General features: G+C 44.0%; 1 protein-coding gene across 2 annotated transcripts in view; it reads left to right on the top strand.

Moving 5' to 3' along the window:
* pax7a (paired box 7a) overlaps positions 1-15,034 on the top strand; it is a 46,464-nt gene that overhangs the window by 28,721 nt on the left and 2,709 nt on the right. For both annotated transcript variants that reach the window (XM_067586943.1, XM_067586942.1), the window contains exons 6-8: positions 2,100-2,265; positions 2,776-2,972; positions 14,460-14,709. In XM_067586943.1, the coding sequence (XP_067443044.1) occupies positions 2,100-2,265; positions 2,776-2,972; positions 14,460-14,709 (613 nt within the window). The remainder of the gene's footprint in view (positions 1-2,099; positions 2,266-2,775; positions 2,973-14,459; positions 14,710-15,034) is intronic.

Here is a 15,034-nt window from a genome sequence, read left to right as displayed (position 1 = left end):
CTGGCAGAAACAAGAGGCATTATAACAACTAATGATGAATTCTTATAATGCCTCATCCCATAAAGGCCCTTTTCATAATAAATTTCAATTGCATGAAGGTGCAAACCCACAAGAAGCATTTAGGTGTATGCTCAATATTTATGATGGCTTCTATTTGCAAAGGCAAGAATACATAAATTTACATTAAATCTAAAGTGGTAAAAATCACAGGAAATGCTGGAGAAATCAATTTTGAAGAGGAAATGTTGTGGTGAGGTTGTGGAGCAGCCGCAAATAAATACGTATTGGAAATATTTTTAGTAAAGTTTTGACAAGATGCTAAAATGTAAAAGAGTAAAAAGAAAAGGAAAAAGCAAAGCAAACGTTTAAGTGTTTTGTGTCTGCCATGATGGAACACCTCCTTCCTAAGCTTCGATAACAAAGGGGGAAGGAAGTTAAAGTGAACATAAAAGAGGGGTGGGGTGAGTCGATGAGGTCGGAGGTGAAGTGGCACTGCGGTGTGGGGTGATGGGGAGTGTGTGGAAGGAAGGGGTGTGCCCCCCGTGCCCCTCCCCTGGGCCAGGCAGCTGTTTGTCTGGCCCAGTAGGAGCTTAGTTCAGACCTTGGACCACGCTCCACTACATCCCAATAGCAGAAATTTCACTGGAGCCACACACTGCATTTGTTTTGGAATAGTTGATTGAGGGATTCAAACGGGGTCTTTAGAAGCAATCGAGCTTGAGATAAAGATTTCCTGTTGGTTTTCAAGTTGCATAATTGAGGTTTGCCCTTTTCTCAAGTGCCGACACAGCCGTCGCCTGTTGCATCCCATTTTCTTCCTAGTAAGCGCTCACGACTAAACTGAGCTATAGGCAAAAATCAGCGGGTCTTTAAAGAGGCAGTGACTGTGTGAGGGAAAAGAGCAACATTCAAATTAAGATCTCTGTTGGGCTGAGATCCCTTGTAGGCCTATATGAGTTTATATGTATGTTTGTGTGTACAAAAAGAGGCAGCCCCAAGAAGCAGTGAGTATGTCGCTGTGTAAGTCCCCTTGAAAGTGTCCCTCTTTAAGACCTGTTTAAAAGGGACGCCCCCTCTTTGTGTCCACTGTTCTCCGTGGCGTATGGAGGGGCTTTTGTCCCCCTCTTTCATGTGCACTCACAATAGCCCGGGCCGTTTGAAACACAACAGTAGATGAACTGCGCTGACAGTGTATTAAACTCTGATGAATTGCCTGTGCGAGGCATAGATCAATGTCCTTCAACCCTTAGCACACAGTGAAACCCGGGCCTTGTCTTGGTTAAATGGAACAGGTTGCTGGCTCTTTTCAAAAGGCCTGATTATATTCATGTTTTGTTGAAGCAGAAGCCTTTTTAAAATGTGTAAATCTTTGTGGTTCAAAAGAGTCCTATATTTTCCCCTTTCATTCAGGGAATTGACATTGTGTGTCTGTGCTTTGGTGCTGCTCATTTAGTGTGCATTTTGCTATTTGCAGCCTTATAGAACTGTGTGTCTAGACTCTAAAGTTAAAACATTTTCTTTCCTTTTAAACTGACTTCTTAAGCTTTAAAAACCACCACATTAAAATAGCGCAGTAATAGCATATCAGTTAGCGTTTCTCCATGTATCCACAGCACAGTTGATGGCTTCTCTCAAAGCATCTAATAGCTTCACAAACATACTTGAGGTGTGTGATGTAGAGGCTAGTGGCCTACCTCTGACCTTTAAATGACTTCTTCCCTCTGAAGGGGGCTTAGGGCAGCCTGTTTACACAGATCACAGCTTCAGCCACTTAAGAACAACAGGGACGGACCACTGAGCCTCTATGGCAGCTCCCACAGGGACTCCAGATTCTCAACTACCACCAGCACTACCACTCACACTAACCGGCAGATTAATCACAGGTGGCAGGAGTAAGCAAACTCTAGTGAGAGTCTACTGCAGTCAAATGCTCACTGCACAAGTCTAAAAGGAGTTAAAAGAAATAATGAAAGATAAAACAACTTGTAGCCTGCAGGAACTTAATGTTTAAAGCTAAAAGAGGGTTAGTATTTTTAATGCTTTGTTTTGAAGTGTGTATTCATCTTTTTTCTTTTTTGTAAAAAAACCTTCTCCTGCAGGTGTGGTTCAGCAACAGGCGGGCTCGGTGGCGTAAACAGGCCGGTGCCAATCAACTAGCGGCCTTCAACCACCTGCTTCCTGGAGGATTCCCACCCACAGGGATGCCAACTTTACCCACATACCAGCTACCAGAGTCCAGCTACCCCAGCACCACACTATCGCAGGGTGAGACAGACACTTCTGCACCCACTCTCACAAAATATTTCCGCCAGAAACGATGCTCTGTACTGAGTTTAATCTAATTTTGAAAAAGATTACATTAGTCCTATTTATTTGTGGTATGCCTTCCATATTTTATGATTTCGTTAACAACAATTTAAGTTATATATGAACCATGTGCAGCATATAAGAACCATGCAGCAAGTAGTTATCTTTACAATCACATCTTTGTCACACTGGAACAGAAACAAGCTTTCATCTCATTTCTTATGCGCTAAAAGAACAGGTCATTTCCGTCTTTTACAACACGTTTAATAAAGAGATGTTTTTACTTGGTAAAGAATTTACTGGCAGGACTCTTAATGGACTATGCATATGACTTAGAGTTAAATCATAACTTGTCCTTAAATTTTGATGTTGCTGTTTGATGATTTCTGCTTAGCTTCAGCTTAGAATTTGTATTTCCTTAAGATCCTGTCTTACCTGTGCGTGGTTTGTGTTTGTTTTCGGTGTCAGAGGGCAGCAGTACGTTGCACAGACCCCAGCCCCTGCCTCCATCTTCCATGCACCAGGGAGGTCTGAGTGCTGACAGCAGCTCTGCTTATGGTCTGTCGTCCAATCGCCACAGCTTCTCCAGCTACTCTGATACCTTCATGAGCCCCTCAGCATCCAGCAACCACATGAACCCTGTCGGCAACGGGCTCTCCCCACAGGTCAGTCCCACAGACTTCACCTACAGACGTCACAACTATAAATAATGCTCCCTTATATAAAGTGTTAACATTCTTCATCTACAATGTCTTCCACCTCCCCTCCTCCTCCTCTTCTCACTGTTCAGAATATGTAATTGTATTTGACTGAAATTAAAATTCAGAAAAAGCATGTTCAGCAAAATAACTGCCAGTGTGGGCTTTTATGTTCGCCTTCCAAAGCCCTGGATTTATTTTAGCTACTAAATTGCTACATTTGTAAAACAATTGGATTAACATCAACAAATTAAAATTCATCTTGATAGTACCGCAAGTACTCAAGCTGCTCCAAACAGCGGTTTCGACTTTCCTGGGACGTATAAATCCTGCGCGGCGCAGTGAGAACACATGCAGATGAAATAATTAGCTAAAGCTTATAAATGTAGACCCATAATCTTCTTCACGTAATTGTCTGCAGCTGGAAGACTCCAGTGCTATGTGTGATTTAGTTCATCACTTTACTGCATGATTTTCAGGAAGCTCAATGTACAGATTGACAGAGGGGATGTGCTCCTTACATGTGAGGTTTTTCCTGTAGGTCCATCCTGCTGGTCACTTAAGCAGCTTTTGTCCCTGCTCCTGTCATGATATGGAGGAAATTACCCAGGCTATTTATGTTCTTGGGTTTCCTAATAGCACTTTAAAACTATAGAGGGACAATAATATCTACTATATTCATTCTCCTCTTTGCCATCTTAATGTGTGATACTGTATGTGTAGGTTTGTTTGCTTCCCTTTCTGAAAAAAGCGCCGGATTTCTCATGTTAACCTCTTTGGACACCTCCATTAATGAGCGTTTAAATGAGACTCTATGGTAAGGGTTGAGCTTTAAGTAGCACAGAATGAAAAATGATTTGTATTGATGCAAATCGTGTGTACGGAGTGAATTATACACAATTACCCATCAATACTGGCCAGTCTTGCCCACCCTCACCAACAAGATGTGGTTAACAGGCAGAAAATAAGATTGAAATGGTGTGTAAAGAGTTGAAAATGAATTTCAATGCTGCATTTGTCCACAATTACCCCGTCGTTCACACGTGTTTTATTGGGAGTTTTTTTTTTTTTTTTCTTCAAATATTTCTCAAAGCAGATTGGAAACATTCTTGGTATTACCCTCTTTCTTCAAAGAAGAAAGAATTAAGGATTTTGTGACAAAAAAGAGATTTTCTCTCCTGCTGGAGCGACGGAGGATAACATGGAGGCTCACAGCGTGTTTGATTGTTAATCGTGGCACAGGGGCTTTAACTGCTAATGCTCTCTCTGCAAACCTGCAGAAAAACACCAGGAACATGGAATCTTTTTTTTTTTCATTAATGGCTCTCTCTAATACTGGCATGGGGTTCACTGTCGCTCTCTCTCCATCTCTTCACAGGAATTCAAGAATGTGTTGGGATATTAAACATTTCCTGTCATAGTGAGGATTAGGATAGGAGCCTTTGGGCAACTGTACAGCATGGATTTTCAGTATTCAATTACTCTATCAAGTGGGTTTGATGAAAGTCATTTTAAAAACCCACCTAAAATGCAGTTTATTTGTTGTTGTTTTTTTTTCATTAATTTAATTATTTAAAAATTAAATTGTGGATTTTATATTTTCAATTTTTGGGAGGGCGTGTGCATGTGGTGTGGATGTTTTGATGTGTCATACCATGCTTGGACTGCACAGGATTGAAATGTATTGAATGCATGTAGAATGCTGTGTGGCATTCCTATCAGTCTCTCAGCATGGAGATGAATGTTCCCACTGACAGCAGAATCAGAGTTCACTCGGTGGTGCAGTGTCCTGCTGGGCTAGGCTGCCCCTATCTGTCCCTCTCGCTCCACTAGCATGCAGCTATCCACAGGAAACAGAAAACTTGCACAATAAACACCAAGTTTACTTTGTCCAAGTCGTTACCTTGCTTTGTCTTTGCTTGCATTTAAACAAATTTCCCCTCAAACGGCAAGTCACTCTCAGCTTTAGGAAATCATTGACACACATATGACACCTTACAGTTTATTTTTCATGATTTACAGCATGTTTTTACCCTCCTGTTTTCCCTTCCCCGTAATGGGAAAAAAAGGAACACAAAGGGACTCTATCGAAATGGAAATGAGAATTTGATATTGTAAGTTACAGACAGCATCTGTTTGCAGGAGATATGCTTGTGCATTGGTATGTGTGAGCTATTTCTTCAAGTGTCTGGCATTGATGGCCTAGCGGTTGCTGTAAAGATTGACAAAAATTCAGTGATTCCCAGTAAATGGGCTGTGGTGGCGAGGTGCCAAGTCTGTAATGGAATCCTGCAGCGTTCAGCAGTCCCGACAGGAGCTCGCGTCCATCCCAATCCCATAACCTATCCCGACAGCACACATTTTCCCATTACAGGCGGTGGAAAAGCCATCCACACTGAAACCGGTTGCTGTCATTGTGGGATATACAACATGTTTGGCTGGTTGAGGGAGGCAGTATATTAAGGGTGGTGAGAGTGAAGCTGTGCATGGCTGGGCAAAAGGTATGAAACCAGAAGTGTGTTTTGTTGTTGGTCTTGTTTCATTTAGAGGCACAGCAGGTGTTGGAGAGAGGGAAAGGCAAGGGCACAGAGGACAGGCATTCCAGTATTTTTCACCTATCTTTACTTGAGGATGTAAGCTGATGTCTGCTTTTTCATCCTAGTCTTTTCATTTTTGATATTCCCTTAAGAACTTGACTTTGTTTTGACCTTTTAAATAGCTATCATGGCACTGAAAATTAGTATTTTGCATACTCTGAGAAAACAAAAGGATAGAAACCTTTCCTTCAACTAAAGAGCTCATGCTTTTACAACCAAAACACAATCATCTCACAAGAATACTGTATATTTTCAACAAAACCTGGTGACATGAAACTCTAAAGAGCTTCCAAGATACTTTTCATAACATATTCTTTGAAGCAGTGTTCATGGCCATTACATTTGCGTGGAGACATTTGGGCTAAATTCCTCATTATTGCATGACAGGGACACCTGCTGGGAGAGGAAAGAAAACAACTGCACTGGAGAGCTGAAGCCATGCAAGCAGCTCAGTGGCAGAGCTTGGGTTTCACTGTTCAGAGAAATTTCTAGAAATAATAATACTGAGCAATAAAAACAATGAGAAAAGCTTTTCCTTTGCAGAATAAAAAGGGCACTGTTGACTGTGTCGTGCATGTTTGCAGCGATGTTGCATGGTGGCCGCAGGTATCTGCTTATGATGGAGAGACGTGATAGGGAGAGTTAAGTGAACTCTATAGGTGCGGTGGAGAGAGATTTTATTGCTGTTTTGATGAAGGAAGTTTGCAAAGTTTTGTGAGGAACTTTTTTTTTTCTGTTTTGCAGTTTTATGAAAGTGTTGTGTGTTTTGGAATGACAAGGATGTGTGTGTATATCTGTGGAGGGCCTTTGGGCTGTGTGAGTGGGCTGGGCCTCCACACACACACACACACACACACACACACAGACACACACACACACACACATACACACACACACACACACACACACATACACATACACATACACACACACGTACACGGGATCAGAGGCAGAGCGGCTCTCACCCCTGCCTCCCTTTGATCTGTGTCCCCAGGCCTGCCTGCCCGCGCGGCGCTGCACCGTACCACGCACGCTGACACCATGCTCACCAGCGACTCCCCACAACTGTCTGAGAGAGATAAGCCAGGGGAGACTCCAAACTGTGCTGCTGCTCTTCCATTAGCTAGCGCAGACGCTTCTTTTAAAAACGGGATGAATTATTTTTAAGAAGCAAGCTCTGCCGTTGCCAAAAAAAATGGAGAGGGGAAAATGTACGGAACAATCTGGAGCTCTGGCTTCATTCCGCCTCCCTCCCTGACTTCTAACAAGACATTCTGCACCTGAATACCAATGAGAGGGGGAGATTCATGTAGTCCCCCACATTATTAAAACTTGGGCATTAAGCCGCTCACCGGGCACTGTGTCAGCTGGCAGGCTCCACTGACAACAAATCAAAGGGGATGAGCACATAGCCTGCATTCATAGCTCAGCCACTCGCAGAGCAAGAGGGGGAATACATACTGGTTAATTAGAACTCCCATTAAAACAAATACTGTTTCAATTTGGCAAGTATAAAAAAAGATGTAAGAGGCTTTCAGAAAAAAGAGACCTGCTGTCGGCAGCTGCCAAGAAAATCCAGGGACTGTAAATCATATCCACTGGCTATACTGCTTCTGCACAGATTATTAGTGTTTGCTGTTGTTTTGCAACACTTTTGAACTCTGAGGAAAGATTCTCTGTCTGTGACACCAGAAATGTGCATCTGCACATGCTGAGGTCGCCTTGCATTTGGCTTTCGTCTCCTGCATGATAACACGTCTCGGTTTGTTTTTGCTGCTTCCAAAGACTTATCAGCATAGACTGCAGCTTTTATGAAATATGACATAAGTAATAGCATTGTTTCTCAGTGTTAACTCACAGCTTTAAAATCAATTTGAGCTATGAGAGAGCCACTCATAGAGCACATCATGGACATAGCTGCTGCTTTACATGTAGGCCTCATTTGATAGTAGCTGAGACAGTATTTCAGCATACTAGCCCTCTGTTTACCTGAGCCATTTGTTGCTCACTCCATCTTTTATGTCTCTCGAGCAACCAAGTGAAGCCATTCTCTTTTCATTCCAAAATATTTTTGGTCGGAGCTTTGTGTATTCATAATCTATTTTTCACCTACCAACCCTCCTTCCCTCCATTTGGCTTTTTGTCATCCCATGATGCCTTGCCAATAGTGCTTTGCTCTCTCTCTCTCCCTATCTCTCTCTCTCTCTCTCTGTCTCTCTCCCCACCTTCCTCTCTTGCTCCAACTCTCTCCCCTGGAGAGGCAGCTCTTCTCCCTACGCCCAGATGAAAGGCTATGGCGGACAATAAAAATGCTATTTAAATGCAAGGGTGTTTGTGTGCGGGTGAGAGATATTTCCTGCTGAAAGTGAGCTGCTGCATCCTGATAAATAGTAAATATAAGGGAATGTGATTTACATTTATCTTGCAGAGGCAGCCAATATGAATTTCAGTAAATCCTAGAAGATGGGGATTTAAGGAGAAAATGACTGAGACTGATTCACATGCTGTGTGTCCCACGCAGTTGAAATGTCTATAAGGTGGAGAGTGGTACTGCCTTTATTAAAGTATAGGCACAGGCATCGATCCTATCTAAAATACCTATTACACACAGGCATACACTGTGTCACATGCTCATCTGTGGAGATTTCCAGCCTCGTATGCGTACAATTCAAAGGTGACTTGCACTGAAATAATATTAATTATATTAAAAATAATAATAATATCCACTTGTGATAGCAGGCTGCTGGGCAGGTGAAGTATCTGTGGGGCATATGTTGGGTCAACCCATCTCTTCGGGGTCAAGGGTCAGGGTGCAGAGGGGTTATGGGACGGCTGGGGGAGAAGAGAGAGCTGGTTTGCTGTGAACCTGCCCTGCTAGCCGGAGGTTCGGGATGTTGTCTAGCTGCATGTGGTTCCTGTTAGTTCCAGATGCCACTCTGACAGGTGCATAGCTGTGATTAATACTCTCTCTGACTTTTTCTCTCACCCACGTTTTCTCACTCTGTCCCCCTCCCTCTGTCTCTGTCTGCATGTCCCTCATTGGTTTCTCGGTCCCGATTCACTTCACCTACCTTTCCCACTGGGAACTCATGCTCGCGACCCCTTTGCAAAGTTTATTCAACACTCACAGTTTTTCTAGCCTTTGTTAAAAGGCTAGAAAAATATGAGTATCTATTGCCAGCATGGTTCATTGCACGTGTCTCTTTCTTTCTCCTCCTTTCTTCCTTCTGACAATAAGATGAGACTATGGGAGTTGGTTGGGTCCTCAGCTGGTTGTCTCATGCAGCAGCTCTCCCCTCTCAGTCTCCAGCTGAGAGCTATTTCACTATTTATTTACATGTAATTATGGCTATGAGGTGCAGATATTAACACTGTCAAGAACAATTTGACCTGACATTTTTCACTAGACCTGGCCCCTGCTGTTTCTAGCAAACAACCCCCACCCCTCCCCCTCCTCCCTCTCCCCCCCCCCGCCCCCCCCTTTTCCCCTTCTCTCCCTCGATCCGCCTCGCTTTCCTCCTGGAGCTGCTCCCTCACATACACACAGGCCCTGCCTCGCTGAAACCACTCTCCTGGAATCAGAAAATCTGCCGTTTAATTTAGAAGAGGCGTCGGTGCAAGGTGCGGAGAGTCGGAGTCTGTGTGTGTGTGCGCGCTTTGAAGGGGCCTCTCTTGTTCCCAGTGGCTGAATCCATCCCATAGTTACTCAAGCATATCACTAGCAAAGAATAGAGGATTGCTCCCCACACGTTCTCCAATTGCAGTCCAATAGACGGCATATTAACCTCTGGTTAGTGCAGGGCCAAGTTTATAGCTTATACTGTGGGGTGTTTAGGGGGGGGGGGGGGGGGGGCGTCCTCCAGCTTGAGCAGCTGTGCTTTCTTGAACGCGAAGGCTAGCATTAGCGAATGTGGGCTAGAGAGGATTTAACTTAATTAAAATCTGAAAAGAGAGAGTTGAGGTGTGGACAGCCCTAAAATAAATATGAATTATATTCCACTTCTGCTTGTTCTAGTTTCCTTTGTATGCATGAGCGGTTTCATAGAGGGAGAAGAGACACAGGCGCAGGATGGCTAACATGTTGTGAGGAGTGACAGCTTGTTCCAGTGCCCGCTAATCGTCCTCATCTGTGCCTGACTTGTCAATGCCCAGATTCTGTCAGTGCCAATCAGCCACTTAATTGAACACAATTAGCACCCCACCCCAACCCCCCATACGCACCACATTCTTCAAAGGCCCATTTCTCTGCCTCCAGCATCAACCCCCCCACCCTTCCTCTCATTTTACCTCTCATTCTGCTTCTGTCTCTTCATCCTATGGAGCTAGTGGAAGACACTTTTCAGTTTTTATTAATGTGCCTCGGCCAATTAACGCAGTGGCATGCAGGCCAGAGCACGTCATCTGCTGCCTGCCACCATCCCGGCTGTCTGCTGCGGCCCCACGCCACCCCTCGCGCCACTTCCACCGTGACCAAAACGCTTTAATTCAATTTATGCAATCACTGTTATTTTTAAATAGTCATTTTGTCTGCTCAGATGAGGGGCCTTACTGCCCGCTGGGCTGGCCCTCTCATGTGAGGGATGGGGGAAGGGTGGGACGTTGTGGGAGCAGGAGTCGACTGACTTGGGGGGGGGGAGTCCCTGATATTTTCATTTGTTATTTACTTCCTTCACTTTTGTTTTGTGTCAGGTTATTATGTGCTCGATTCAGATTTTATTTTAAGCATTTAACGCAATGAGAATGAAGGCTTTATTTAACAAAGTAATTGAAGGAAATATCTTTAAACATTTCTTTCTATATATACATTTTTTAATAGTCTTTATTTAATTTTTTGGCTTTTCTCAAAGTCAGACAGTTTCCAGACACTGGATCTGTGTGACTCCCGGGTCACAGAATTAAACACTATCCTCTTCTTGTAATCACACCCTCAGGACTGGCCTTCAAATATTGATCTGAAATTCAGTGTCATCACTGTGGATCTTTAATCATTCTCTGCTGAAGCGGGTATCAGCCGGGCAGATCTGCTAAGGTGCAAGATGCTATTCTGCACCACTCAGATAACTTACAGACATTTGGAGTGCTCATTTTTCCCCGTCTGCCCCGGTGACCTCTGCCTAACTTAAAGGTACATCTTGGGGGCATTTGATTTGGGCAGAACGGGGAGCTATCGGTGACAGAGGAACTAATCCAGTCTTGCGCAGATTAAGAGTATTTGTGGAGTGGGGTGTGTTGGCGCTGGCGCCGGGAATGGAACAGAAGGGGCTCCTATCAGCTCTCCAGGCAGGCTAGCCCTCAGGCCAGCACAGTCCTACAGGAGTCTTTGTACTTCCCAAAGCCTCCACTTTCCTCTCACTCACTCTATATCACTTTCTCTTCTCTCTTCTGCCCCCCTCGTCCTCTTTCTATAGGCTATCGTATTTTCACTGCCCCATTTCCTTTCTTTACACTTGTGAATTTGTGTTGTTTTAATCTGTCGCAAGAGTTCATGTGCCCACTTATTATCGTCAGGTGTTTCAATAGAAGACAAACAGTTGCAATATGATTTTTTAGTCACAGATTAGAGGCAAATTCGATCCATACTGCTAACTATAGAAACATATACATGCTGCACATTTCAATATCGTACATGATATTTGAATCAAATAGTTTCTCATCAAAAGAAGGACAATACCACTGACAAATTTCAATTTAAAAAATGTTGATGGTGAGCAGTGCATCTGTATTTTATTTCTTGATTGACTTTTTGTTTTCTCTCTTTTTTTTATTTTTTCTTGTTCTTCAGCTCTGTCTCTGTCACGTTTTTTTTTTACTCTGGAGAGAAATCCAACAAAGAACAACTCGTCAAACATTCACGCAGACAAAAAAAAAATGTAATTTGGCTGTTGAAGAAATTAGGGAGGTATGAAAGGGGCTCTTTTTGTGTCTCAAGTGCGCTATTTATTTATCTGAAAGGATGCACATTGTATCAATTTACAATTCCCCATTCACTTCGCCACAGGCTGGAGGGCTCAGAAGTTGAGAGAATTAATTACTTTTTTATTATTATTTATAAAGTAATCTATCTGTAGAGAGGGAGCGGAAAAAGGAGAGGGAGAGGGTGAGGGTGGGTGGGTGGGGGGGGAGTGAGAGAGGCAGGGAACGCCCTGGAGCATTGTCCTTTAAACTAGGTCCTGGCTCACATTATCTCCCAAACCAGCACTCACACAACGTCAAACAACAAACGAACTCTGGGCTGCTAAGGACGCTGTATGCAAGGAAAGGGAGGGAGGTGGGGGGAGAGCGAGGAGAGGGAGGGAGGGAGGGAGGGAGGGAGGGATGGAGAGAAGCAGGGAGGAAGTCTTCTCTGTGAGGGTGTAAAGAGTATGTTAGGAAAAATAATGTGGTTGTTAAGATTTTTTCTCATCTCTTAAATTTTACTCCGCAATTCAAACTCCACAAGTCTGACGTACATCATTTCAAATTTGAGTATCCTCCTGGTGCACCGGACCTCTTTAAGTGAAACCCCATGAAACACTGCATCAACAAATATCCATGTCAATTTGAAACCACATCCTCTAAACGTTTATCAAGCTCTGTGTGTTTTATACATACAAAAATCTGAAAAGCTTTTTTATTGCTCTCTCAGAGAAAATCCGCTGGCTAGGAGTTTCAATCGATGCTGCACTTTATGCCGGAATTAGCTATAAAGTTTTGATTTAGTAACAGAAATATTTGAAGATATCCAGCTACAACTGGTTTTTACAAGCTTATGTAACCGAGTGTCATTTAACACCTGAATGTGGGTTGAAAGAACTTTATGGGGACATCAAAGTAAAAAAGCCCTGCAATGGAAAACGGCCTATATGGATAACATAAAATACTGTAGATGTGGGTGGAAGAACACGCAAGGAGTTGTGCTGAGAGGCTGAAGTGACTCAAGCTCTGTCCGGTCTGGCAACCAGAGCTGTACCCTCATCAGATTAGGAGGATAGTTTGGTGAAGCAGAAAACAAAATATTACTGATTCAAAGCTAATGAGAACCTGACAGAGGAGTTTACCTTTCCCCCTCTAGCAAAGATTAAATCATTAAGACAGAATCCTCTTGTGGGATGGACAACTGAAGGATAGCTACATCCTCACAGATGACAACACTTGTCAGACTCTGAAGTGGCCGACCCATCCTAATTTGCTAAAATAGCACAGCTGCAACAATGTCAATGATAAGAAGTCATTTTCTTTTGAAGAACTTTTATAAGCATGAATAATAATCGGGCAAATTGTTGGCTATTCTATTTCATAAGGAAGCGATGTAATCAAGCTTCAATTAAGCAATGACTAAAATGGACTCATGCCCTCCAGCTGTCTCTCTCAGGACACTTAACAAGCTCCCCCTTTCACGTTCAGCCATCGCAAACCATCAGGATGTTCCTCTCTCATCCTCCTCATAGTGTGCAGCCCAGCTCCATATGGGAGGGAGCATCACATGTGTCCAGTATGAAGAGGGCCATGAATCTCCCTCTTATGGATAGATGTCACATGCTTTGTGTGCAGATGTGGAGGGGACGGTGGGGGTTTCCATACTGATAGAATTAACATGTGGAAATGACTAACCAGCCTTTATGTTTCTGATGTGCTTCGAGTGCTTCATATTTCCTGGGAGGCCTTTTCTAAAGATATGATTAATTAGCAGAATATAGTTAATTTTCCCTCTGTGGGATAGTTCGGGCTGAGTATCCTTAGTGCATCATTTGTGGGCTGTTTGGCTTGCCCCTGCTTTGCCTCTATGGTTGCAGCGTATGTATGTGTGTGTGTGTGTGTGTGTGCGCGCGTGCATGAGTGTGTCCGTTCAAGTGTGCATGCATGCAAACATACTGTATGTCTGCGTGTGTATCACCCCTGGGTAACCACCTCCATGATGGGCTAATTGGTTTAGCAGCCAAGGGGCCAAAGGCCAGTGCAGCATAGCGAAACTCAACATGAACCTGATGTTGAAAGGAAGGCTTCCCTGCTATAGGAGGGAAGCATGTGTGGGACAATTCCCTTTTTACCACCCCCTCCCACACACACACACACACGCACACACACACTCCACTTTCCTTTTTCACTTAAAGAAACTCACAGCATAAGAAAACAAAATTCTTCACAGTGTTCTGGGCCGCTGTGCTTCAGACTGGAGTAGCACTAGAGGTAATCTCTTCAATTTTAACATATTTTGAGACCTTCTTCTGACGAATGTCACATGCTATTACATTAATCTAGAATATTGAATTGAAAGCTTTTATGCACTATGAATAATATACACACTGTAATATTCAGGCGAGCCCCAACCTGCAGTATCAGCGGGCCCCTCAGTAAGGTTTGTGGAGCCTACTTTGTGTGGGGATCTGAGGGGATCATTTACCAGTTCCAACTCCATTACTATTCATGAGATGGGTAGGCTAGGGGCGAGGGATTAGGGACTCCCTTGGTGCTTGTTGTGCTGTAGGCTCGGGCTCAGGCCTCAGGCTCCAGGACAGGGGCTGTCTGGCACGGATGGTGGGTCTATTATCACCCTGGGACCCTTCTGTCCCACAGCAGAACACTTACTGGCAGTGCCAGTTAATGGAAACAGTCTCTCTTGTTCTCTTTCTCCTTTTTTTAACCTCATCACCCTCCTTGTATCCTTCCCCCTGCTCTTTAAAAAAAAAAAAAAAAATGGGGAAGTTTTTCCCTTTCCCTATTTCAAAGTTGAAATGGTATATTTCTATTGGTATCTTTACCGTGAAGTGCTAGGATGGCGCTATATTTGCAGGGAAAAAGTACTTTCCCTCAACTCTGTCAATGCTTTGATCCTCAATTTTCCAAATTTCTAACATCCTCCATTCCCCCTTCCCCCCAGGTGATGAGTATCCTGAGTAACCCCAGCGCCGTACCCTCCCAGCCCCAGCACGACTTTTCCATTTCCCCCCTGCACAGCAGCCTGGAGAGCTCCAACCCCATCTCAGCCAGCTGCAGCCAGCGCTCTGACACCATCAAGAGTGTGGACAGCCTGGCTTCCTCCCAGTCGTACTGCCCCCCCACCTACAGCGCCACCAGCTACAGCGTGGACCCTGTCACTGCAGGCTACCAGTACAGCCAGTACGGCCAGAGTGAGTACCCTCCATTTATGTTTATATGTTTGTGCTTTTTTTTCTTTTTGTGTGTAGAAACAAGAGCAAGTCATTTGTTTATATCCTCCACTTAAGTTGGCTATATTTAAAAAGCCTATGAAGTGATGCCCAACTCCCAGGCAAGAGAGCCTCCTGACCTTTGCACCCTGGTTGGTGAAGGCAGACACGTGCTCTTGATAAAGACCCCCCTCACCCCACCAACACCACCACCACCACCACCATCCTCCTAGAGAGCTGCCTTAGTCACACCCCACTCCACTTGGATGGGAAAGAGGAGAGGGCCACTTCAAAGAACAGCACACCC

The sequence above is a fragment of the Thunnus thynnus genome, chromosome 4, assembly GCF_963924715.1.
Source record: "Thunnus thynnus chromosome 4, fThuThy2.1, whole genome shotgun sequence".
In the NCBI taxonomy this organism is placed as follows: Eukaryota; Metazoa; Chordata; class Actinopteri; order Scombriformes; family Scombridae; genus Thunnus; species Thunnus thynnus.
Note: the sequence above shows the minus strand (reverse complement) of the source record. Positions and strands in the feature narration are given on the sequence as shown.